The following is a 27,702-nucleotide window of genomic DNA, read 5'->3' on the forward strand; positions in this document are numbered from 1 at the left end:
GGGGTTCTCTGTTTCATGCTGTATCATGCTGTTTTATGCTGGTTGTGTGTTGTTTCTAGGGCGGGCTTGCGTGGGTTCGGTGGATGGGCTCGAGTTGGGGGGTAGACTTGGAGTGTGGGGAGCTGGTGGTGGAGGCCGACAAGGGGAGCTACCCTAGAGGAGGCGGGGTCGGGCAGGGGAAAGTGCGGGCTTTTCTTTTGTTTCCCGCGCTGAGGGTGAATGGGGACGAGGTCGGAGCTGAGAAGCGCGGGCTTTTTTCCCGCGCGAGAGCGGGAGGGGGAAGAGGAGGGTCTGCTGATGGGTATGGGGGAGGAGAAGTAGCCCCATGTTGGAAGGGGTCGGAGGTGTGGCGGGAGCCGCCGGGGTCAGCAGAAGTTAGCTGGCTCACGGGAGTGCTATGGAGGGAGTAACGCGGCTGGGAGGGGTCCTAGCCGGTTTTGGGGGGGGGGGGGGGGAATGGGGGGGGGGGGTACTGGGTTGCTGCTGAAATGGACAGGAAGGAGCTGGAGTATGCAGGGGGGACCGGGATGGTGGTTTGCCGCCGTGGGGAACGGGTCGAGTGGGGGGCGCTGGCCTAGGGCGGGCAGGGGATGGGTCATGGCTAGTCGGCAGGGGAGGGAGGCAGGGAGCCCTCTGATCCGGCTGATACCTTGGAATGTGAGGGAGCTGAATGGGCCGGTCAAACGGGCCCGGGTGTTTACGCACCTGAAGGGGCTGAAGGCGGACGTGGCTATGCTCCAGGAGACGCACCTGAAGGAGGCGGATCAGGTTAGACTGAGGAAGGGATGGGTGGGCCAAGTGTTTCATTCGGGGCTGGATGCAAAAAATTGGGCGTGGCGATCCTGGTGGGAAAAAGGGTGTTGTTCAACGTGTCGAAGGTGGTGGCTGACAGTGGCGGGAGGTATGTGATGGTGAGCGGCAAGTTGCAAGGAGAGCGGGTGGTGCTGGTGAATGTCTATGCCCAAAACTGGGACAATGCGGGTTTTCTGCAGATCTGGAGACAGGGGGCCTGATATTGGGGGGGGGGGACTTTAACACGGTGCTGGATCCCCCATTGGATCGATCCATGCCCAGGACAGGCAGGAGGCCCGCGGCGGCTAAGGTGTTGAGGGGGTTTATGGACCAGATGGGAGGGGTGGATCCATGGAGGTTCGCGAGGCCGAGGGAGTATTCATTTTTCTCCCATGTGCATGAAGCCTATTCCCGGATCGATTTTTTTGTTCTGAGCAGGGGGCTGATTTCGAGAGTGAAGGATGCCGAGTATTCGGCCATAGTCATTTCGGACCACGCCCCGCTCTGGGTGGACCTTGAGCTGGGGGATGAGAGGGACCAGCGCCTACTCTGGCACCTGGAGGTGGGGCTGCTGGCGGATGAGGAGGTGGGCGGGCGGGTTCGGGGGTGTACCAAGAGGTACTTAGAGGCCAATGATAATGGGGAGGTCCGAGTGGGGACGGTTTGGGAGGCATTGAAGGCGGTGATTAGAGGGGAGTTGATTTCCATCCGAGCCCATAGGGAGAGGGGAGAGCAAAGAGAGAGGGAGAGGTTGGTGGGGGAGATGGTGAGGATGGACAGGAGATACGCGGAGGAGGAGGGATTGCTGAGGGAGCGGCGTAATCTTCAGGCCACATTCGACTTACTGGCCATCAGAAAGGCGGACGCTCAGTGGAGGAAGGCACAGGGAGCGGTGTACGAATATGGGGAGAAGGCGAGGAGGATGTTGGTGCATCAGCTCCGTAAGCGGGATGCGGCCATGGAGATTGGTGGAGTGAAGGATAGGGGAGGAAATGTGGTGTGAAGGGGGGTGGACATAAATGGGGTCTTCAGGGACTTTTATGGGGAATTGTACCGGTCCGCCCGGTGGAGGGGGGGGAGAATGGGGCGCTTTTTGGACAGGCTGAGATTTCCGAAGGTAGAGGAGGGGCAGGTGGAGGGGATGGGGGCGCCGATTGAGCTGGAGGAGCTGGTTACTGGGATAGGCAGCATGCAGTCGGGGAAGGCGCCGGGGCCGGATGGGTTCCCGGTCGAATTTTACAAAATGTATGCAGACCTGCTGGGCCCCCTGTTGGTTAGGACCTTTAACGAGGCAAGGGAGGGGGGGGCTTTGCCCCCGACTATGTCATGGGCGCTGATTTCCTTGATCCTTAAACGGGACAAGGACCCCCTGCAGTGTGGATCATATAGGCCGATCTCGCTGTTAAATGTGGATGCCAAGCTGTTGGCGAAGATCTTGGCCACAAGGATAGAGGACTGTGTGCCGGGGGTCATTCATGGGGACCAGATGGGATTTGTGAAGGGAAGGCAGATGAACACCAATATACGTAGGCTTCTGAATGTTATAATGATGCCGGCGGTAGAAGGGAAGGCGGAGATAGTGGTAGCATTAGACGCGGAGAAGGCCTTTGATAGGGTTGGGGGGAGGACCAGTGGGAGGTGCTGGAAAGGTTTGGGTTCGGGGAGGGGTTTGTCAGTTGGGTGAGGCTGTTATAGGGGGCCCCGATGGCGAGCGTAGCCATGAATAGGAGGAGATCGGAATACTTTCGGTTGTACCGGGGGACGAGACAGGGGTGTCCCCTGTCCCCCTTGCTCTTTGCATTGGCAATTGAGCCCCTGGCCATGGCATTGAGGGAGTCGAGGAAGTGGAGGGGTCTGGTGCGGGGTGGGGAGGAGCACCGAGTGTCACTTTACGCAGATGACTTGTTGCTATATGTGGCGGACCCAGTGGGGGGAATGCCGGAGATGATAAAGATTCTTAGGGAATTTGGGGGCTTTTCAGGGTACAACCTCAACCTGGGTAAGAGTGAGTTGTTCGTCATGCACCCGAGGGATCAAGAGGAGGGGATTGGTAGGCTCCCACTGAAAAGGGCAGGGAGGAGCTTTAGGTACCTGGGTGTCCAGGTGGCTAGGAGCTGGGGGGCCCTACACAAACTTAACCTCACTAGGCTGGTGGAGCAAATGGAGGAGGAGTTTAAAAGATGGGACATGTTGCCGCTGTCGCTGGCGGGCAGGGTGCAGTCAGTGAAGATGACGGTGCTCCCGAGGTTTTTGTTCCTGTTCCAGTGCCTCCCCATCCTTATCCAGAAGGCCTTTTTTAGGAGGGTCAACGGGAGTATTACGGGATTTGTATGGGCGCATGGGACTCCGAGGGTGAGAAGGGTGTTTTTGGAGCGGGGCAGGGATAGGGTGGGGTTGGCGCTGCCCAACCTCTGTGGGTACTATTGGGCTGCCAACGCAGCGATGGTGAGGAAGTGGGTAATGGACAGGGAAGGGGCAGCATGGAAGAGGATGGAGATGGTGGCCTGTGTGGACACGAGCCTGGAGGCGCTGGTAACGGCGCCGTTGCCGCTCCCTCCAACGAGGTATACCACGAGCCCGGTGGTGGCGGCTATCCTCAAAATCTGGGGGCAATGGAGACAGCATAGGGGGGAGGTGGGGGGCTCAATGGGGTCCCCGATATGGAGGAACCACCGGTTTGTTCCAGGGAGCATCGATGGCGGGTTTCTTGGCTGGCACGGGTAGATATTAGGAGGTTGAGGGACCTGTTTGTGGATGGGAGGTTTGCGAGCCTGGGTGAGTTAGAGGGGAAGTTTGGGCTTCCCCCGGGGAACATGTTTAGGTACATGCAGGTTAGGGCGTTTGCCAGGCGGCAGGTGGAGGGGTTCCTCTGCTGCCCCCATGTGGGGTACGGGACAGGGTGCTCTCGGGAGTGTGGGTTGGAAGAGGGAAGATTTTGGACGTGTACCACGTAATGCCGGAGGTAGATGAGGCCTCGGTGGAGGAGCTGAAGGGTAAATGGGAAGAGGAGCTGGGTGAGGAGATTGAGGAGGGGACGTGGGCGGATGCCCTGGAAAGAGTGAATGCCTCCTCTTCTTGTGCGAGGCGCAGCCTCATACAGTTCAAGGTGCTACATAGGGCTCACATGACCGGGACAAGGATGAGTAGGTTTTTTGGGGGTGAAGACAGGTGTGCTAGGTGCTCGGGGAGCCCAGCGAACCATGCCCATATGTTCTGGGCATGCCCAGCGCTGGGGGAATTTTGGAAGGGGGTAGTGTTGGAACCAACAATTCTACGGACACATGCTTGTAGGATTAGAATAGAGGTTTTAATATACTCACAACCGAGCCAGCCTGTTAGCCATTGAACTTTTGGTGAACTGGCCTGCTGACCATGTGGCACTGATCTTTATACAGCAGCTCCAGGGGGAGGAGTCCTGGGCGGAGCCAAGAGAGAAGCCCAGTACAATTCTTGAGCATTCCCAGAGCTACTCCCCCTGGTGGTCAGGTAGTGCAACTGTATTTACAATATAGACACATGTATATACAGATTATAATCCGGTGTGAATCACATTCACCACATTCACCCATTGTGAAAAAAATTGAGTCCATCGGGGGGTGGTGGCTCACAGAGTTAGTCTGTCCGCTGGATGAATTGTTCTTTTCGATCTGCGGAGCACCGGGGTTGCAGCCTCTTGCGGTGGCTGGGTGGGTGTTGAGAGCTGGGGTACAATGGCAGATCCGGGGCCGGTCTCGTCCGAACTTTATACACCTCTGGCTCGACCGGAGACTAGGGGCGCTGGGGGCGGGCTGGTGCTGGCGCGTGGAACCGGTGGGGCGAGCTTGCGGAATCGGGGGCGCGAGGGGGTGGCAGCATAGGGAATGGGGTAAGGGGTTCCTCAGCAGGGGTGGGGGGGCTGGATCCAGCGGGTGCCAGGTCCCGAAGGGATACTGTGTCCTGGCGACCGTCCGGGAACTCTACGAATGCGTACTGGGAGTTGGAATGGAGGAGGCGCACCTTTTCAACAAGGGGGTCAGTTTTGTGCGCCCTGACGTGCTTCCTCAGGAGGACCGGGCCTGGTGTCCTCAGCCACGCCGGAAGTGAGACTCCCGTGGTAGTGCTCCTAGAGAAAATGAAGAGTCGCTCGTGAGCGGTTTGATTTGTAGCTGTACAGCCACGCTGGAAGTGAGACCCCTGTGGTAGTGCCCCTGGAAAAAATGAAGATCCGCTCGTGGGGGGTTTGGTTGGTAGCTGTACACAGGAGGGATCTGATTGCGTGGAGCGTGTCTGGGAGGACTTCTTGCCATTGGGAGACTTGGAGTTTTCTAGACCGGAGGGTCAGTAGGACGGTCTTCCAGACCGTCGTGTTCTCCCTCTCCACCTGTCCGTTCCCCCTGGGATTGTAGCTGGTAGTCCTGTCGAGGCGATGCCCTTGTTGAGCAGGTACTGACGCAGCTCGTCGCTCATAAAGGACGAACCCTGGTCGCTGTGCACGTAGCTGGGGAAACTGAACAGGGTGAAGACACTATGCAGGGCCCTAATGACTGTGTGGGAGGTCATATCAGGGCATGGAATGGCAAAAGGGAATCGGGAGAACTCGTCGATGATGTTGAGGAAATAAATGTTCTGGTTAGTGGAGGGGAGTGGCCCTTTGAAATCGATCGCAAGGCGTTCAAAGGGCCTAGAAGCCTTGACCAGGTGGGCCCTGTCTGGTCTATAGAAGTGCGGTTTGCACTCCGCACAGATCGGGCAGTCCCTGGTGACCGCTTTTACCTTCTCGTTGGAGAAAGGCCGGTTTCGGGCTCTGATGTAGTGGGCGAGCTGGGTGACCCCTGGATGGCAGAGGTCAACGTGGATGACTTTCAGATGGCTGATCTGCGCGCTGGCACATGTCCCGTGGGATAGGGCATCCAAGGGCTCGTTGAGCTTCCTCGGTCAATATTTAATATCGTAACTATAGGTGGAGAGTTCGATACTCCACCGAAGGATTTTATCATTTTTTATTTTGCCCCTTTGCGAGTTGTCAAACATAAAGGCAACCGATCGTTGGTCGGTGCTGAGGGTGAACCTCCTACCTGCGAGGTAGTGCCTCCAGTGACGAACAGCCTCCACGATGACTTGTGCTTCCTTCTCGACTGAGGAGTGTCGGAGTTCTGAAGCAGATAGGGTACGGGAGAAAAATACAACGGGCCTCCCTGCCTGATTTAAAGTGGCTGCCAGAGCTACCTCTGAGGCGTCACTCTCAACCTGAAAGGGAGTGGATTCATCCACCGCACGCATGGCTGCTTTGGCGATATCCTCCTTGATGCAGCTGAAGGCCTGGCGCGCCTCAGCTGACAGGAGAAATCGTGTGGCCTTTGTCCGCATATTGAGGGACCCACTGGGCGTAGTATGAGAAGAACCCCAAGCATCATTTGAGGGCCTTGGGGCAATGAGGGAGAGGGAGTTCTAAGAGGGGGCGCTTGCGGTCCGGTCTGGGCCCAGGACTCCGTTCTCCACGACGTAGCCGAGGATGGCCAGTCTGTTTGTGCGGAAAACACATTTCTCCTTGTTATAGGTGAGATTTAATTTCTGTGCCGTTTGGAGAAAACGGTGGAGGTTGGCGTCGTGGTCCTGCTGGTCATAGCCGCAGATGGTAACATTGTCCAGATACGGAAACGTGGCCCGCAGCCCGTACTGGTCTACCATTCGGTCCATTGCTCGTTGGAACACCGAAACCCCGTTAGTGACGCCGAAAGGGACCCGGAGGAAATGGAAGAGGCGGCCATCGGCCTCGAATGCCGTGAAGTGGCGGTCCTCAGGGCAGATTGGGAGCTGGTGGTATGCAGACTTCAGATCCACCGTGGAAAATAGCCGATATTGGGCGATCTGATTAACCATGTCAGCAATTCTGAGGAGGGGATACGCGTCTAGGAGCGTAAAGCGATTTATGGTCTGGCTATAGCCGACGACAATGCAAAATTTTCCCCGGTCTTGATGACCACCACCTGAGCTCTCCAGGGACTATTACTGGCCTCTATGATCCCCGCACTGAGCAGCCGTCGGACCTCCGATCAGATAAAGACCCTATCCTGTAGGCTGTATCGCCTGCTGCGAGTAGCTACTGGTTTGCAATCTGGAGTGAGATTGGCGAAGAGAGGAGGGGGGGAGAAGCGCAACGTGGTTAGGCTGCAGATAGTGAGTGGGGGCAGGGGCCCGCCGAAGCTGAGGGTGAGGCTCTTGAGGTTGCACTGGAAATCCAGGCCTAATAAGAGTGGCGTGCAGAGGTCGGGCAGGACATAAAGTTTAAATTTAGAATAACTAGCGCCTCGAATTGTGAGCGTAGCAACGATGTGTCCTTGGATTTGGACTGAGTGGGAGCCCGAAGCGAGGGCGATAGTTTGGCTCACCGGAAAAATAGAAAGTGAACAGCGTCTTACCAGCTCTGGATGTATAAAGTTCTCGGTGCTCCCGGAGTCAAAGAGGCATGGCGCGCTGTACCCGTTAATCTGGACCTCCGCCATCGAACTTCGTAGGTACTTGGGGCGGGATTGATCCAGGGTGACTGCGCTGAGTTGCCGGTAGTCGGCTGCTCGATCAGCTGTGCTGGAGTGGCCCCGTGATGACTGCCCTCTGAGTTCGTAGTCTTCGAGGTGAGTTTCAGAATTTGAAGGGGATGGATCCCAAGATGGCCACCCCCATGAGTCGCACATGGCCGGCCGCATGGAGGAGGATTGCCAAGATGGCTGCCCCCATGAGTTGCACATGGCCGGCCGCATGGAGGAGGATTTCCAAGATGGCCGCCCCCATGAGTCGCACATGTTGGGTGGGGGCGGAGATGGCATACAGGCTGCAGCATTTCGGGGCCTGCAGGCCTGTGAATTCAGGGAACGAGTGCTTTGAGCCGTGGGAGGGTTAGAGGCTGGGGCGGAACAAGTGCTTTGAGCCGTGGGAGAGTTAGAGGCTGGGGCTTTCTTCGCCAGACGCACTCTGGCATAGTGTCCTTTTTGCCCGCAGCTGCTGCAGGTCGCGTTACCGGCCGGGCAGTGCTGCCGTGGGTACTGGCTTTGGCCACAGAAATGGCAGGCTGGAGCAGCCGAGTAGCTGGCTGGGGCAGCAGAGTAACTGGCTTTGGCAGCGCGGTAGCTGGGGGGCCGTGCGGCACAGGCTTTGGGGGACTGTTGGTCGGGGGTCCATGACCTATGTTCAGCCGCGGCAACGGCTTGATAATTAGTCATTGGAAAGATTGTTCAATTCCCTTACAAACTCGGCTAGCGTTTCTGTAGGCCGCTGACGGCGAGTCGTAAGCACGTGGCGTGCATAAACCTCGTTAATGGACCTAATGTACATTTTGTCCAATATTGCCAGCGCTGCGGTGTAAGAACCGGCCGGATTCAGCTGTGTGGAGATTCTGTGGCTTACCCTCGCGTGCAGTAGGCTGAGTTTTTGTTCCTCCGTTGTTCCGGCGGTGCTGGCTTCTGTCAGGTAGGCTTTAAAACATCTCAGCCAGTGGGAAAAAATTTCCTTAGCCTCTGCATCCTGTGGGTCGAGTTCTAGGCGTCCGGACTTGAGGACTGCTTCCATGATTTCTTTGACTGTTTCCTGAGTATATTAAATTGTTGGAACCAACAATTCTACGGACATGTACTTGTAGGATTAGAATAGCGGTTTTAATATACTCACAACAAAGCCAGCCTGTTAGCCATTGAACTTTCGGTGAACTGGCCGGCTGACCATGTGGCACTGATCTTTATACAACAGCTCCAGGGGGAGGAGTCCTGGGCGGAGCCAAGGGAGAAGCCCAGTACAATTCTCGAGCATTCCCAGAGCTACTCCCCCTGGTGGTCAGGTAGTGCAACTGCACTTACAATATAGACACATATATAACGATTATAATCCGGTGTGAATCACATTCACCACAGGTATCTAGGACGGTGTCGAGGGTGGTAGGATCCAGGGTCAAGCCAGGCTGGGGACTCGCAATTTTTGGGGTAGCAGTGGAGCCGGTAGTGCAGGAGGCGAAAGAGGTCGGTGTTCTGGCCTTTGCGTCCCTAGTCGCCTGGCGGAGGATTCTTCTTCAGTGGAAGGATGCGAGGCCCCCAAGCGTGGAGGCCTGGATCAACGAAATGGCAGGGTTCATCAAATTGGAGAGGGTGAAATTTGCCCTGAGGAGATCAGTACAGGGGTTCTTTAGGCGGTGGCAGCCTTTCCTTGACTTCCTGGCAGAACGGTAGGAAAATAGGCCGGCAGCAGCAGCAACCTGGGGGAGGAGAGGGAGAGGGAGGGAGGGCGGGAGGGGAGGGGAGGGAGGGAGGGAGGGGAGGGGGGGGTTTGTTTCGGGGGAGGGGAGAAATGTGTACATGTGTTTATTGAATATGCCGGGTGCTTATCTATTTCTTCGTTTTGTAGTTATTGGGGGGGGGGTTTGGTTTTGGGGGTTATTGTGTTTTTTTTGTTGTTAATACTGTTTTCTTGTTGACATTTTCTGTTTTTGATATTTTGTGAAAATCTCAATAAAAATTTTTTTTTTTTTTAAATGTCCGAGGGTGGGATCCAAACCCACAGCTTCTGGTTCAGAGTGGGACGCTACCCACTGCACCACAGGGCCTCCAGAGCTAAGAAGGCACACCTTTAAAATTGGAAAAGGCCATACAATTGCAAACAGGAATCTTTTTTATCAGCAAGAAAGTAATATTAATTACAGTATGCACAAAGCTACGGATTAGACTCCAGCTGGAGTATGCTGCACAATTTACTTCATTATGGGAAATTTACTAGACTAATGGGGAGGTTACAGCTAAGATTCACAAGATACAGACTCGGTGCAATAAAAATGTCCTTTTTCAGTGGAATACAGAAAGTTAATCAGGCATCTGCTGGAGGTTTGTGAGATGACTGAATGAATAGTGAAATATTATTTCCCTAGATTCGTGAGCTACTAACAAGAGGACATAGAATCAAGATTAGAACATGAAAGGCAAGCCAGAATGACTTTTTTGTGCTGTCAAAGAATTTGAGTAGGAGGCAGTGATGGGGGATGATGTTTGGATATATCTAGCACAGATATGATCGGCTGAATGCCCTATTTCTGTACTGTAGATTCTACGAGCTTATTAGTGCATGTCTTAGAGGTGTTATTGCCAAAATTCAATACAGTCAGCAGCTTCAGTGCAGAGTTGTGATCTGAAAACTGCAATGTAACAGGGCTATCAGAGATAAATTATTCTAGGTACAGTATGCCTGACCTTATATCCTTCACTTCTGTTATCAAAACCTGCCTGAGTCAAGGTTTGATGCTGCTTTATTCATTATCATTTGTTCTTTGTTTAGCACACTGGGCTAAATCGCTGGTTTTGAAAGCAGACCAAGCAGGCCAGCAGCACGGTTCGATTCCCGTAACAGCCTCCCCGAATAGGTGCCGGAATGTGGCGACTAGGGACTTTTCACAGTAACTTCGTTGAAGTCTACTCGTGACAATAAGCGATTTTCATTTTCATTTTCTTCCCAATTTATTTTAACCTGCACTGGCTCCTGTTCATTTTGGGAAAGAATCAGTCATTAAATTGAATATGTTTGTGTTATGGACTGGAGGTGGGGGATGGGGGTGTGGTTGATAATTTAAATGGCATTAATTTTGAATCTCACCATCCATCCATAAACAGAATGGTGTTTTTGATTTTCTTCCCCTTTATAAGTGGTGGGGTATTTTCCTTGATTTTGGTGTGATCCAATTTTCATTAATAGCTCCACGGCAAACTCAAGATATACTCAAAATGAGGGAGAAGGATCACAATGTTGCTTTCTTTGCATTCGTACAGTAAAATGTAACCGAAAAAAGAAAGATTTGCAATGCAGAGACCACAGAAAAAGAAATATTGATTCAGCATCCAGAATCAAAGTCCAATGAGGTATTCCTTCACGGAGGGTGGTGGCTTGAAAACCAATGCTGGATAATTCACTTTTCTGGTGATGTTGACTTCATCAGTGAGATGGCATGCAGGAATTAACCAATCTTACAGATGATAGTCCATAATTTCCAGCAGATGCAGTGTAGATGGAGCTAGGTGCCTAACTGAGACCAGAGCTCCTTGTCTATGAGTCTGCTAGTCAGATGGTAAAAAAGGCAGCCTGAAACTTTACAGTTCAGCAAGGCAATAAACTGGTTCCACAAGCCAGAGGCCCATGTAACATGACTCCCACTTCTCCACACTGTCTTTGACAAAGTATGTGTATCCCTTGTCTGGGTTCCCGAGATTGTTAAATGTCTCAATCATTAAAAATTGAAAGAAAGGTTGTGGGGCCCTTTGTCTTAGCAGACAAGGAGACTCCTGTTGGCCATCTGGGTAATGGAATGCAGATAGCCATTGTATAGTTCTCTTTGAATTTAATCAGTGCAACCCTCAGGTGGTTGTTAGTGGCTCTTCAGGAATAACGAGGTGCAAGTATCCCCAAATATGTCAGGTACCTTCTTTTGTTCAGGGCCACAGACAGATTCAGCCATTTTAGATCTTTGTCCAGTTGGAAATTTTTAGAGATAGCTATGAACATATCTCTATATATTTTATATTTAAAACAGTTATAGGTTGATTTCTCAGTCCTTCACGCTACTTTGGTTCTTCAGTCATGGGGTTGTGAGCTGAACAAACTGGAGAAGCATTTCCTGTAATTGGTAGACTATGGGCACGATCGAACAGCCACATTACACCTGAAAAGCTGCAACCACTACAATGTGGCTGATAAAAGCCGGAGATCCCGCTCCTGTGATCTACCCAGCTCGCCATGCCGTTGCGATGCGAATCCCACCCAGTAGGCAGGATCACTTTTTGGCAAATCTGCACATTAGAGCGAGATATTTAGTCCCACTGTAATATGCAGTTTCCCAAGACACCTGAGGCATTGGGATCTATTCCCTTCGCTTTGGAGACCTTAGGCGAGTGCTGTTCAGCCACAAACAGGATGGAATGGCACTCCAAGAAGATTGGATGCCCCCAGGTGCTTGCCCTCTGGGCAGGGTGGTACCCTGACACTGCTGGTGCCATCTGGGCACTCTGGCATTGCCAGCCTGGAACTTTGACAGTGCCACCTGGGTGCTAGCCTGGCACTGCCAGGGTGCCCGGCGAGTGCTGGGAAGCACGTGGCTAAATAGTTCACTTTGGCCCTTGTTCCTATTTAGTTAAATCCCGTCCAATGGTTCTGAAAATCAGGTTGAAAAATACAGGTATATTTTTGCATCTAGGCTGATTGGAAAAAAGTACACCAAAGTTTTATATCTGAGTCCTTCACATTCTAAGTAATCATGCTTTAATCTTCTCTTTTGCGAATAAACCTCATGGAGATATTGTAAGGATGAAGTGACACATTAAAAGGCAGTGAAAAGTTAAAGCATACCAGATTTGAGTCAGCTTCTGTCAATCATATTTATTTAAGTAAACTCCATTTGTGAAATAAATCTGCAACGAATTCCAATGGGTACAGAGGCATTGCTCTAACTGGCTGTGTGCATATGATGGTGGAGTGAGTTTATCAAGTGGGTATGCACAAGTGGATAGCACTGTGACTTTACAGCGCCAGGGTCCCAGGTTCGATTCCCCGCTGGGTCACTGTCTGTGCGGAGTCTGCACGTTCTCCCCGTGTCTGCGTAGGTTTCCTCCGGGTGCTCGGTTTCCTCCCACAGTCCAAAGACATGCAGGTTAGGTGGACTGGCCATGATAAATTGCCCTTTGTGACCAAAAAAGGTTTGCAGGGGTTATTGGGTTACGGGGATAGGGTGAAAGTGAGGGCTTAAGTGGATCGGTGCAGACTTGATGGGCTAAATGGCCTCCTTCTGCACTGTATGTTCTATGTTCTATGCATGATTTTTCTCTAGATTCAATTCTTAGTTAGCTGAGCTCAGGAAGAGAAGTGGTGGGTTTGCTATAATTGTTGTGCTCCTCTGTTAGAAAAGAGAAAGTCTCTTGGTTTATTGTGTCTCGGAATCAATATGGAGAGAGCAATGGGTTGAATTCACCAGCAGCAGAGGTGTAAAGTAGATGGTAGTGAGAATTGGTGCACCCACATAGGCACTACCGATTGAAGGGAAAGTCAACCTTGGCACTAACCACTTTTGACAATTTGCTCCAAGCACCAGACTCGCAAATAGCAACAAAAATAATTCCTCCAGATAAGTGTCCTCGCCACTGAGTCAGTAGGTCCCATTCCTGAGATTTGAGCAAATAAACCAGTTTGACACTCCACTACAGTACTATAGGAGTGCTGCATTGTTATTTGGTGGAGATGGTAAAATGAGGCTCCGTTTCCTCTCTTTGGTGGATTAAAAGATCCTGCAGCTCCTTTCCATAAGCAAGTGAAGCAGTTCCCTTTGGTGCCTTGGCCAACATTCAGCCTTCAATTATGACCCAAAAACAGATTATCTCATCACCTCTTTGCTGTTTGTGGGATCCTGCTGTGTACAAATTAGGTGTCACTTTTCCTATAATTCAAAAGTGACGACAATTCAAAAGCTTTTCATTGGCTATAAAGCCCTTTGAGATGTCCTGTGGTTGTGAAAGATGCTCTATAAATGCAAGTCCTCACCTTCTTTCTTATAAATCCTCCATGGAAGGGATTACAGGATAAATTAATTGTTCCCAATGAGGTTTCAACACGGTAACTAGTTTTCCAACCTGAGCTCTGGGTGAGAGAGTCTCTCCAGGGAATGTGGGATCACTGAAGCTGCCTAAGTGTAAAAGGAAGGAATCAATCAGTGTATATCCGGCTGGGAGTGCAAAGTGAAACATAACTATGGGAGAATGTGTTGAGTATTACAGGCATCATCATAAAATGCTAGTGATACTGAACAGCAGTACATTTGCTTCAATTGGTCTAACATCCAAATTGTGCTGCTCATGCGACTGTTAGCTCAAGATTTGCTGATCCAGTTAGTTCTAGAAGAGCACTAGCTTGTTTGTATCGATGAAGAACTGCTCTTTATATCAGAGAATACCAGTTGTTCACTCTCCTTTACAGACACAATAACAGGGAACATTCAGTTCTAACACTGGAATACAAAAGTGAATCTGATTTCTGTTTCTCTCTTCCTGCCGCTTGTCAATGGAATTTCCCATTGAAGCCACCCCATGATGCCAGGAAACCCATAGGTGGGGGTGCGCTGCCTGAAAGAAGAGCGAATCCCCCATTGGTCGGAGAATTATGGCCTATGTTTTTATTAGTCTTTAATATTGTATGTATATATATGGACAGCACGGTAGCATAGTGGTTAGCACAAGTGCTTCACAGCTCCAGGGTGCCAGGTGTGGTGATATGCATCACTGTAGATACACAAGGTGTTAATGTAAGTACACGTAGACAAGAGCATAACAAGACACCCGGTTCTATTCCCGACTGGGTCACTGTCTGCACATTCTTCCCGTCTCTGCGTGGGTTTCCTCCGGGTGCTCCGGTTTCCTCCCACAGTCCAAAGATGTGTGGGTTAGGTGGATAGGCCATGCTAAATTGCCCTTAGTGTTCAAAAAGGTTAAGTAGGGATTGCTGGGCTACTGGCATAGGGTAGATCCGTCGGCTTGAATAGGGTGCTCTCTGTAAGGGCCGGTGCAGACTCGATGGGCCGAATGGCTTCCTTCTGCACTGTAAATTCTATGATTCTATATAAGGATTTGATAGGTGTTGAGAAGATGTTTCCACTTATTGAGGGAATGACTATAATTATGTGGGCAGTCACTAATAATTCCAATAGTAAATGAAAGAGAAAGGCCTTTCCCTAAAGAGTAGTTAGACTGTAAGCCTGCTGGCACACAGAGTACATGAAGTGAATAGTGCCTTCAAGGGGAAACTGGGCAAATACATGAGGGAGAAAGGTACAGAAGGTTGTGCTGCTAAGGTTAGGTGAAGAGGAACGGAAGGAGGTTTGAGTGTATTTCAAACACCATCATGAACCAGTTGGGCCGAATGGCTTCCTTCTGAGCTGCACATTCTATGAAATGTTGCTGCTTAGCAATTGTGTGAGACAGGCCTACTGAAATCAAAGAGCTTAATCCATGATGCATTTAGAGGATTCCCAGCAGGGGAAAATCTGAGGTGAGATGCTGCTCAAACATCGTCAATCGACATTAATGATGTATTTTCCCTCAGTCAGTTGAACTGGTATTGTTAAAGGCAAAACTGGCAATTGCACTGGTTCAGAAAGGGGAAGAAGCTTGAGGCTGACCTGGGATTTAAGACCTGGCATTGATGATTCAGGATATGTCTGGGAAAGATTTCACTTTTGGGCCACAATTTTCTTTCGACATAACAAGTGTCAGCCAATGACCATCTCCAACAAAAATGTATCTAAACATCTCGCCTTGACAGTTAATGATGTATCCATCATTGAGACCCCCATTATCAACTGCCTAGGGGTTACCATTGACAAGAAATTGAACCGCACTAGCTAAATAAATACTTTGCTGCAAGAGTGGGTCTGAGGCGCCAATTCTGCACAAGTCAGGAGTGCGATGAAAGACTCACCACATACCTGTATAAACACAGCTCCAACAATGTTCGAGAAGCTCTACACCATCCAGGACAAAACAGCCTTAAACATTCACTCCCTCCACCACCGATGCATAGTGGCAGCAGTGTACCATCTCGAAGATGCACTGCAGCAATTCACCAAGGGATGTTCTTCAACAGCACCTTCCCAATCCATGACCTCTACCACCTGGAAGAATAAGGGCAGCAGATTCATGGGAACAATACCATCAGGATGTCCCCCTCCAAGCCACACATCATGCTGACTTGGAACTATCTGCGTTCCTTTACTATCACTGGGTCAAAATCCTGAAACTCCGTTTTTAACAGAACTATGGGTGTACTCGCATGGACTGCAGCAGTTCCAAAAAGTGGCTCAACATCACCTTCTCTAGGGCAACTAGGGATGAGCAACAGATGTTGACATTGCCAATGGTGCTTACATCCTATGACAATTTAAAAATGAAGTGAGGCTAAGGCTGAGGCTCTCTATTTATATCAAGATGCTACAGGAACTTCAGGCAAGGCGGCAAATTTATGGTGACACGTGAATATCCATTTCAGTAGTGACACTCTGGCATTTGCTTCATGAAGTGACATCTCGTTATCTGCCTTGCTATAGAATGGTGTGAATGTTAAATAATGGGTTAATAGAAAAATTATGGCAATGAGTTAGTGATGTAGACCATGATACAGGAGTGACATTAGTTGTCATGGGCTGGAGATTCTGTAGGACGGAAGTAGAACAGTCTGTACTCAAGAGAGATATGCCTACCGAATATCTCATCATATAGGGGCTGTTTAGCACAGGGCTAAATCGCTGGCTTTGAAAGCAGACCAAGGCAGGCCAGCAGCATGGTTCAATTCCCGTACCAGCCTCCCCGAATAGGCGCCGGAGTGTGGCGACTAGGGGCTTTTCACAGTAATTTCATTTGAAGCCTACTTGACAATAAGCGATTTTCATTTTCATTTCATATATAGTGTAAATAAGCCTGTTTGAAGTAACTACTTGAGTCAGACTGATTACTCAAGATAAGAAAGGCCTCATAATTAACATATGAATCTGAGAACATGGTTTGTATGCACAGTTGATGCGAGCTAAACTCACCACAGAAGGTTTAGCCTTGTCCTTTCATGTATAAATATTTTATAAAGGTGTGATACATCTTACTTACTACCAATCAACCTTTATGGCACTGATGATTAACAATTAAATGTGGAGTCTCATTCCTTCAGCTACTAATTGTTAGGGATTTAAAAAATGTAAAATGTTGAAGTTCTTTTCACTTTTCCTTTCTGTCTCTTTTCCTTCTCACTATCTCGTTCTTAATCTTGTCTTTATTTTCCTTTCTTTATTGCTCTTTCTGTACCTGAACTGATTTGATATTAAGACCATAAAACCATAAGACATAGGAGCAGAGTTAGGCCACTTGGCTCATCGGGTCTGCTCCGCCATTCAATCATGGCTGATATTTTCTCATCATCATTCTCCTGCCTTCTCCGTATAATCCCTGATCCTCTTATTAATCAAGAACCCATCTATATCTGTCTTAAAGTCACTCAGTGAATTAGCCTCCACAGCCTTCTGTGGCAAAGAGTTCCACAGATTCACCACCCTCTGGCTGAAGAAATTCCTCCTCATCTCTGTTTTAAAGGAACGTCCCTTTAGTCTGAGATGGTGTCCTCTGGTTCTAATTTTTCCTATAAATGGAAACATCCTCTCCACGTCCACTCTATCCAGGCCACGCAGTATCTTGTAAGTTTCAATAAGATTCCCCCTCATCCTTCTAAACTCTAACGAGTACAGACCCAGAGTCGTCAAACGTTCCTCATACGGCAAGTTCTTTATTCCAGGGATCATTTTGTGAACCTCCTCTGGACTCTTTCCAAGGCCAGCACATCCTTCCTTAGATACGGGGCCCAAAACTGCTCACAATACTCCAAATGGGATATCATCCACTCGAACTTACCCTCTCCTGTCAATCCTTGCGTTGTTAATTTCGTAATCTTGAATGGCGAATGTGGGATGCAGTTGCTGTCCTGTTCGTTCAGGTCCTTGATGCTCGCTGTCCCTCACTTCGTAGGAGCAGCTCACTCACTTCAACACCTTGCCATGTATACAGTTGAAAACCAAACCATGCAAGGTAAAGCGTAACTAAGAGCAGACATTGGTGAACATCTGGCTATGATAAATTATCGCTCTCTGAAGCCCTAACCTGGAACTTAATGTGCAGACTTCAGGAATTAAATCCATTGGCAACAAAAAAAGTTTCACAGAGGCTAGTTTTTAACTTAACTCACTGGGTGAGAAATGGATGGGTTTAGATTGAATGTTTTACACCAAGTGTCATTCTTCTTCCATTGACATAGGATTGGGGAATGATGGAGTGTAAGACAGGAAATGGATCCAAACCCACCCAGTCCCCCCGAGTGTTAGATTAGGGTTAAAATGACCCCTCATGGTTCCTCTGCCAGTCCAGTGAGCCTCATCAGAGGACGATTATGCAGTTCTGCCTCAGACACTGTTTGCAGCCCACAGCGAGCGGGTCTGAAAATGTCGGAGAGAATCAACCTCTGTGTACAGCTTCACACAGGCACCTGTTTCAAAACATCAGTGTTTAGGAAGTGATGAGGTAAGTTAGGTGAAGCATGAATGACTTTAATGCCAACATATCAGGGATTAAACCATGGTGCACAGAGGATGCATTTCAATCTGATTAATGTGCCATTATTTTTATAATTACCGACATTGAATGCAAACAGCTAAAAGATGTGAGCTCCAAATTAGCTCCTGTTGTCTGTATAATGTTAAATTTATATCCTGCAGTCTACTGATTGAAAAAGGTAGCGCAGCAAAAAGGAACTGGTAATTTGTTTGAATTTCCTCTCCTGCATGTTCTCCCCATTTCTCCCACTGGAAAACCTGATTCCACCTGAGGTGCACTTGTGTAGGTGCTGCCTTGCTGTCACTGCCTCAGTGAGCATTGGCTAGGTTGCTGAGGGGTTTGAGCATTGTGTTTGATCCCACATTCTTCTCTCACCCCCACCAACGCACAGCTTCCAGCAGGAGTCAGTGAGCACCTTGACGTCTATCTCAGTGAAATGGAGTCCATTTTCAGTTAGCTGCTTTGCTGTTAATGGACACTGACTTTTGTTGAGGTACAGGCCTACAGGCCTTTTCCTCTGTATCTCAGCAAGGCAGCTATCCTTCAGGGAGATTGATTGTCAGCGGCCTCTCCAACTCCGATGGTGTGGGGGTTGGGGATGGGAAATCGGCCATTGCCCAAACCTCCAGATGGGAACGTGGACAGCTATGAGGAGTCAATCCTGCTGCTAACCTTCAAGCCAATTGTCGAACAGAGGCTGCTATTCCAGCTTACAGTGACAGCAGACTTTACTGCCCCCCCCCTTTGTAAAGGCAGTTGAATCTCTGAATCATTTTACAATATTGTGGGAATTCCCAACCCCAAAAACCAATGGGTTTGGGTCAGGGGAGGAGTAAAAATATTTTCGTTAACCGCAAACCCCATCCCGAACCCCCTCCTACCTACCTCCGTTAAAACAAGAAGTGAGGCTGGGTGAGTGAGCAACATTCTGCGCAGAGTCGGGTTGTTCATTTAACCACGACCAGCCTCAGATTTAATTCTTGCCCTGGCTGGCTGGGTTTCCTCTCCATTCCCTGGTTGTGGCCTAGTGTCACAGGCCTTGTCATCTTTGAATCTGCCTTGCCCCAGTTGGGAAATAGAGACTTTGGGTGTATTTCCTGGTGGTGGAGGTGGTTCGTCTTCAGTGATCTCTGTATGTGCATGTACATAAGGGATTAATGTGTAATCAGTAGCACCACATGATCACTAGAGGGCCAGACCAAGAGGGGTATAAAAGGCAAACACATGGTGTATCTCTCTCTCTCTTGGGTGCACTGTGACCAGGGCAGTATCAGATTAGTTCAGATTGCTAGTGGAGTTACGTATAGATGATATAGTTAGATCTTGTTAACCTTATCACTAGTATCAAAGTTAAAGTAAAGAACTCATGCAATTATTGATATAGTTACTCAATAAACCTTTTGTTACTACTGGACAAGTTTGAGCCTTTTTCATCGAGATTCAGAAGAACTCATCATTAACCAAGGATTGAGTAGCATATGTTACCTACCACACAGGTAACAAAACATGGTACCAGGCGTGTTGGCTTTAACAGAACTAGTTAAATTAGGTTAGACAAAAAAGAGAAGAAAATTCAGACCGGATATTCGACTGTGGAAGACTTTGCAGCAGATGGATCCTCGACAACTAAACAATTCGATGGACCACGTTCAAGTATCAATGAAGCTGAACACTGATGGTAACTTAAGTAATAACTGGCAATTTTCATACAAAGGTTTCAAGTATATATGGCAGCTAATAATTTAAATACAGTCTCTGAAGAAAGGAAAATAGCAATACTACTCAGAAGAGCAGGACGTGAAGCTATAGAAATCCAAAACTCCTTTAATTTCTAGGAAGGTGAAGACGAAACTAAATTTAAAGTGATTATCACAAAATTCGAAGAACATTGTAAAAGTCAGTCTGGTAAGATGCTAGAAAGATTTATCTTTTGGCATAGATGCCAGAGAAACGGTGAGCCCATCACTAATTTTATTACAGACCTCCAGGTACTAATAAAAGGATGTAATTATACTGATTTCAGAGATGCTATGATATTGGATCAATTAATTTATGGACTATCTGAAAAAAATTTGAGGGAAGAACTTTCACAATAAAAGTATTTAGCATTAGAATTTGCTATACAAAAATGCCTTGCTTATGAACAAATACAAAATCAATACTTTGAGTCTTTACAAAGACAGAATCATTATCTAGAAAACAAAATCCATAAAAATGGCGTAAATACTCACCACGAGGCAGAGGCGGAATCTCACTCAATGCAACAGCACTTTTTGATTGGGAGCCATCTTGAGCGAGAGCATTCCGGTCAGTATTCACATACGCACTACCCTAAAAGACACAAACCGGCGAAACAGTGTTCTGCACATGCGCAAGAAGCCACGCATGTGCAGTTGCAAAAAGAGTGCACAGTCAAGGAAACTCAGATTGCGCATGCGCAATCGAACCCTGCGCATGACGTCACGAGCAGCATGACGTAAGAGGACCCAAACCACGCCCACTTAAAAAGAAAATGCACGAAAATTGAGAAAAAGAAATTTAAAGCTGAAAAACCCAATTTTCTTACCTCAAAAGACAGAACAATGCCTGAACTTACATCAGCAGTTGAAAATAACTTTCACAACACCCTGGCACAAACAGTCTACACCAACCAAAGTGAAGAGCACAATGACAACTTCGAAACAAAACGAGATGATTTGTTTATCGAACAATACACACAATACTACTTAGACATGGCTGAGTTATTCGGATCTGCTGATCACAGCATCAGCAACACGGTTGCACAGCTCAATACGACTCTTCTCATGGTAGATAAATCCAATGCCATGATCCATGGCAGATTGTCGATACATTGGATGACAGCAACCTGTCAAATATCCAAGAAGAAGACGACCCCACACAGAGAGCGATGAAAGACTCCACAGCGAGGCCACTGCACGACTCCACACCGAGAGCGATGAAAGACTCCACAGTGAGACCACTGCATGACTCCACACAGAGAGTGATGATAGACTCCACAGAGAGAGCGGTACAAGCCTCCACAGAGAGCTCATTGATAGATTCCAAAATGGAAGCAACTCGAAACTCCATAGCGAAGTCCATGCATGAACAAAACCATGAAGGTCTATCAAGCTTATTTGAGCTACCAGAAGAAGACTATGACAGTCTACCCAGCTTATTTGAGCCACCAGAAGAAGACTATGAAAGTCTACCCAGCTCATTTAACCAACAAGAAGACGCTGAATGTCTACCCACTGTATGTGAGACAAGTGATGAAGAAATCACAATTCCCATACAGGATGTGCAGGATCACAGCGAGACTGCCAGATCTTAGTTCGTCTGCACAGAAGCACTCAACAATCAGAGGAGGGCTACTCATGAGTCCAGAGAGACCACGTCAATAGAAATCTTGAAGATTTTGACTCCAGAAGAGGAGCACCACGACCCACAACAAAATGAAGTTGTGAAGATTTTTACTCCAGAAGAGGAACACCAAGACTCACAAGAGAATGAAATTGTGACGATTGCGACTCCAAAAGAGGAGCACCAAGAAACCACAGGTGATTCAAATGAACCAGAAATAACTCCAGAAGAGGAGCACAAAAAAAATCAATGATGATTCAAGTGAACCAGAAATGACTCTAGAGGAGGAGTACCAAGGAAGCAAAGGAGAGGAATCAAATCCACCACAAATGACTGATGTCACCAACTTCAATGCAACAGCAGATCATTCTCACAATTCTCAAGAAGAAATGCTCAATGTAAGATACCACAATGGACACTGACACCAATAACTGTGACAATGACACAAATCATCCACACGGAACACTCATTGAGTTCAACAAGAACAAAGACAACAAGAAGCATAACAGAAACAACATGCACGAAAAAAACAACAAGAACGACAACAACAAGAACGACAATGAAAACAACAAAGACAGAAACGACAAAAACAACAATGAAACAATGACCTGTACAACATGGTACAACTCTGCACATGAAGGACAATGCCACAGCACACTGCAAAACAATGACAAGACTACAAACATGCCATGGCATGACAAAAAATCTCACAAATTCACATCTGCTCCAGAACAAGCAAGCACACCAGCTTTCAAGGCACATGGCACACCAGAACAATACCGCAAACACAGGAAAAAGTCGAGGTCAGACAACGGCGTAACACAGAATCGCTACCACAAGCATAGAGAGAAAAAAAAGAAAGTCTAAATCAGACAACAAAGTGATTCGACCATTCGAACACCTCATGATGACTTGTTGGTCACTCAAAACGCAAGAACACTGATGAGGCTCACGAAGAAATGACGACATCAACATCACCACTTCGACAACAGAAGAGGAAAGCAACTCAATCGAACAAATTCATAAAGTTTGGACTCACAAAGTTTTTCATTAAGATTGGACTCATAAATATTAATTGGCTTTGTATAATCATCAATATCATCATAACTTGTCCATAACATCATTTGTCTACCTGTTTCAGGCAAACAAGAAGAAAAACCTAAGAGATGAAATGTACTAAAATTTGACTGATTAACTCATTGATTTTATATAATGTAGTTGCAAACTACCATCCATTAAGATTGTTCACTTTTCTTTACCACATACAGAAAATATGTAACACAAGAAAAAAAGTGGATGTAGTGATCTCTGTATGTGTATGTGCATACATCAGCAGCACCACATGATCACTAGAGGGCCGGACCAAGAGGAGTATAAAAAGTAACCACATGGTATCTCTCTCTCTCTTGGGTGCACTGTGACCAGGGCAGTATCAGATTAGTTCAGATGGCTAGTGGAGTTATGTAGTTAGATCTTGTTAACCTTATCACTGGTATCAAAGTTAAAGTAAAGGACTCCTGCAATTATTGTTATAGTTACTCAATAAACCTTTTGTTACTGCTGGATGAGTTTGAGTCTTTTTCATCCAGATTCAAAAGACCTCATCATTAATCAAGGATTGAGTAGCACATGTTACCTACCACACAGGTAACAAAATAGTTTGTCACTGGCTAGCAACGGGACCTTCTGGTCCCGCCAATGTCTATGGGTATTGTCCATGCCCTGCACCCTCTAACACGGGGGTCATGATCAGAGGGACGGGACGATACCGCCAGAGGGAAGGGCCTGAAAGGTTTGCTAATTTTCGGGCTTCCCTACCACAAAATAACCACCCCACTCATCCCCCATCTCCCAAGTCCGACCCGACCTCCTGGATATCAAGTGACTGGAAGTCTATTAAGGCAAGGAAACTTAATTTGAAAGTTAAGTGGATCAACTTTATTCACAATTTCACAATTACATTTGTGCCAATGACGAATCTTGCTTCAAACACCTTGAAGTATGCTTTGCAGTCTTGACTCACAGCTATGGAGTACAGAGTACAGATATGGAGCAAACTCCAGTCGAAGGGGACGATTTTGTGCCTGCATTCGTCAAGAGTGTAAAAGGCGATGTGGGCGCAAAACCTCGTGAAGGTTGAGAAATGTGACTCTCGCCAGCGAGATCTTGTTTCCTGATTTTCCCTGCTCCTCACCGGTGACATAACAAGGTTCTCGTCCACAGTGCGCGGGGGCATAATTTCACTACATTTTATTAAATTTGAATATATTAATGGGCTTCCCTGCCACATGATCCCCCCCCCCCCCCCCACCCCCCCGCCACCCCCCCTCCCCCCGGCTAAATATTCAAACGTCACTGAAGTGACATCACAAGGTTTGCAACACCTTCAAAAGAACTGGATTCAATCGAATAGATCCCACCAGGGGTGCCAAGGTAAATATAGCCTCGAGGGAGGAGAGGGACATGCCTGGCAATGGTTGGCACTGCCCTCTGGCACAGCTTGGCAGTGCCAACCTGGCAATGTCCACCTGTGCAGGGGGCAGTGGCAGGGGAGGACTCTCTGGGCAGCCCCATTGGTGGGGGTTCCCATTATGTGTGGTCGGGTTTGCAGTGATAAAAGCTGATGCCTTTGAAGCGGGGGGGGGGTTGGGTGGAGGAGGACTTGCCAATAAAGAGGGGGAGGGGGACTTAACAGTCAAAGGGGGTAGAGCCTGCAGATCTACCAAGATAGTGGGCAGGAAAAGAGAGTCCCTAATACTTGTTTGTTTGGGGTGGGGACAGCGAGCACCCAATACCTTCATGGCTGGGGGTGCGGAGGAGAGCTTCTTGTTGGGAAGGGGTGGAGAGCTCCTGATACCCATTGTTGGCGGGAAGAGGTTAAAATGAGCTTGGGGGATGGTTTAGCTCAGTTGGCTGGACAGCTGGTTCGTGAGTCGGGCTGAGGATATTCATGAAGTCCCCATCTTCTCAACCTTACCACTTGCCTGAAGTGCAGTGATCCTCAGGCCAAATCACCACTAATCAGCTCTCCTGCTCAAAGGGGAAAGCAACCTATGGGACTATGGCGACTTTACTTTACTCATTTAGTTGGAACATTTCCTAACGCAAACTACCCACCTCAGTTGCGAAAATCTGGCCCTTCCCATCTCCAATGTGGGAATACTACCTCTGAACCAAAGCCAGGTGCAGGGGGTTATGGCTCTTTCCCCTCAGAGGAGAGGAGGAAGAAACTAGATCTAATAGGAGATGCTAATGTTTCTGTGGAGAAGCAGCGGCAGACAAAAAGGTGTTTACAGTTCTTGAATTTTACCGCTATTGCTCGTAAATGTAACTGCTTCTATATAACAGTATTTAGAACTTTATCCAGAAAATGAAAACTTTGCGACCTGTTGAATGTATTGCCTCAACCTGACACAAACTCTGCCTCAACATTGTTCCTTTCTTCTCCCTAGGGTGCAACTCACAAACATCTTCAGCAGATCATAGCGAAGTTGTTCCGAATTGTAAACCGGACGGTTATTACTATGGGGAGAGAACACAGCCTGGTTGTAAGTAATTGTGTCGAGAGGAAACTACCTTCCACCTGGGATCTGTTTAATTTGTGCAAACACGTGGTGAACTCTCTTACATTCGGTACCTGAGATGGTCATCTGTTCAAAGGGCTTCAAAGTTGTCAGTGAAGCACATGGGAGAGTGATGCTCAACTGAGGGGCCCTTGAGCTACAAATATCTCTTTCCTTTGTACTGTACTCAGGCATATGGAGAGTCCACATATTCCACAGTTGGCCAGAGGCTATCAGCGCCAATTGATTTGGGAGCAATGAGTAATTTCCAATGGTACAATATCTATATTAAATGTCTTTTTGACTGGTTATTTAGCGAATGCATGTGGTACAGTTACAGTGTGAGATTCATGGAATTTTAGCTCAGTATTTCTCCCTTCTCTTTCAAGCCCTATGATATTGAACCCCCCCCCCCCCCCCCCCCCCCCCCCACTGCCCCCCCAGATGATCCCAGGGTCAACCTCTCAACAAACTGCTAAATCAACAAAAATCGTAGCATTCTGGTTGCAGATGGGACCTGTTTCCATAGAAACAGCAAGCATAAAAATATTCCTTAGTATTTTCTCTATCTTAAGCCTCAGTCTGGGGGAGGGTGCTACAACTTCTGGTTTTTCTGGTTTTGTTTCCAGAGAGACAGCTTGGAGTTTGTAAAAACAAGAAAATCTTCCTCATTGAAAATCACAGAACTTGTCAAGGTGATGCAGGAATTTGCTGCTGGGCTGCGTGTGTGACTCACCAGTACTTCAGCTTTCATGTACTGTCCATGTTCTTTTGGGGCCTTGAAGGCAGCATATTTATTTATATCTATGTTTCTCTGCACACAAACATGACCTGATGATGATTGGTTGTGGCTCAGGGGGTAGGTACAGGTCTGGAGTATGGTTGTGATGTAGTTGTTAAGGTGGAGTTGTGTTCGACAGAGACTGTCCTCTGCTCAGCAAAATGGTGGCGTTTTCAGCTTCCACATTGACCTCAGGACCAAACAACCTACACTCCAGGCTCAGGCCTGAAGTGAGAGCACAGCAGGGTTGAACAGGTCCAACACGCCTGATGTATTGCACTGTCTGATGCTGTTTGGGAACATCTTGATCTGACATGCTCCAGTTAATGCACCGGGGAGGAATTAGACTGGGTAACCGTTGCGGGGAGATGATAGTGTCATACTGGTACTGTCCCTGGACTCGTAATCCAGAGGCCCAGGTGAATTATTTAGGTACATGGCTTCAAATCTCACCATGGATAGCTAGTGGAATTTGAATTCAACTAATAAATCTGTAATTGAAAGCTAGTCTCAGTAATGGTGACCATGGCAGCTATCGTCGATCGTCGTAAAACCCAATCTGGTTCAGTAAAATCCATTTGGAAAGGAAACCTGTCCTTACCTGGTCTGGCCTATATGTGACTCCAGGCCCACCTCAATGTGGTTGACTCATAACTGTCCACTGAAATGGCTGAGCAAGGCACTCAGTTCAAGGCCAATTTGGAATGGGCAACAAGTTCAGGCTTTCCCAGTGATACCCACATCCCTTTGAAACAATGAAGGACAAGAAAATTATGATGGTTTGTTGGAGATGCTAATTTCTGCGACTCTTGAAGGGCCGGTAGATTGACTGGCTCCTCGATGCGGAGTCGGTTGATATAATGGTTCTGAGTTATCCTATGGAGGAACTCAAATGTGGCTGGCGGCATGTCAGGATCTTTTTCGTAGGCCAGGGAGGGGGGGGAACTCTTCCCTCCTCTGGGTCGATGAAAACAAAAAGCAATGCAACTGTTTGCTCATTTCCTTTTACCTGAAGGAACTCCAGCTGTCCCTTCAAGGACTGCTGGTCAGGCCACTCGTGGTATGGTACATGTCTACACAATGCACACTCTGTGCATCTTTGTTCCAGTACATTTATGTTGCTCCACAGCACCCTGGATGGTAAGAGTCACCTGATTTAATACAATGTCCATCATTTCCTGTGCTCATCGAGCAAGACAGAACTTGATGTAAAGTTTGGAGGGATAATTTTGATTTTAAGTTGGATAAACAGGCAGCCGTGAGTTGAATTTCCTCCCTGCCATTCCAGTCACCATCTATCATTAATCGTTGACATCTTTTAAAATGCATGCTCTGATTGATTTATGTTCATTTCATAGATCTTTCAGACAGGATTTGCAAATTGCTTGATGTTGACAGGAAAATGTAGAGGCAATTCGAAAAGAAAATGTGCATCCACAGTGCATCCTGGGGTAGAGTGGTGTTACATTGATAAACCAAACTGCTCTGAAACGTTGGATCAATCTCCTTTCTCCTCGAATAAAGCTGAAGCCATTTTAACCATTGTCGAAGACTCTGCAGCAGTAAGCTTCCCCTAAGTGTGGCCCTCGCCAGGTGAATCGCAAAGTTAGACATTGTTGAGACATGTCAGAATTAATTTGCTTTCTGAGGTTCGTGTTGAAACAAAACGTTGTGGCAATTATAGAAGGAATCTGACTTATAGCTCAGTTGCATCAAGGCTCACATGGGAACGTTTAAATACTTTCAGCAAGACTGCTGGATTTCTCCTTAGCAAGCATATGTAAACAGCCTGAAGGTGTGTGCATTTTCTGGATGTGTGGATGGATACGAATGAGTGAATAAAATGTGTATCATTCATATTGAAGGAACTGGAGCACCTTCACCACGTGTGACTGCAGTGATTCAATAAAGGCCTTCCACCATCTTTTCAAAGGCAAATCCCAGTGACGCCCACATCTCAAGAATTCACACTGAATTAGGGTTGCATTTTGCCCTCTCCATGCAATGTATTTGAAGACGGGATGGAGGAGCCTCGAAAAATAAACATCCACCCCAGTCCTGTCTCCCTTATTAG

General features: G+C 47.8%; 2 protein-coding genes across 2 annotated transcripts in view; one reads left to right on the forward strand and one right to left on the reverse strand.

Moving 5' to 3' along the window:
* LOC119965058 (dedicator of cytokinesis protein 2-like) overlaps positions 1-27,702 on the forward strand; it is a 759,716-nt gene that overhangs the window by 327,504 nt on the left and 404,510 nt on the right. Inside the window, exon 27 of the mRNA XM_038795299.1 lies at positions 24,737-24,832. Within this exon, the coding sequence (XP_038651227.1) occupies positions 24,737-24,832 (96 nt within the window). The remainder of the gene's footprint in view (positions 1-24,736; positions 24,833-27,702) is intronic.
* Positions 1-27,702, reverse strand: part of LOC119965059 (INSYN2B protein-like) — a 175,775-nt gene that overhangs the window by 38,662 nt on the left and 109,411 nt on the right. The window lies entirely within an intron of this gene.

This window comes from Scyliorhinus canicula, chromosome 4 (genome assembly GCF_902713615.1).
Source record: "Scyliorhinus canicula chromosome 4, sScyCan1.1, whole genome shotgun sequence".
Lineage (NCBI taxonomy): Eukaryota > Metazoa > Chordata > Chondrichthyes > Carcharhiniformes > Scyliorhinidae > Scyliorhinus > Scyliorhinus canicula.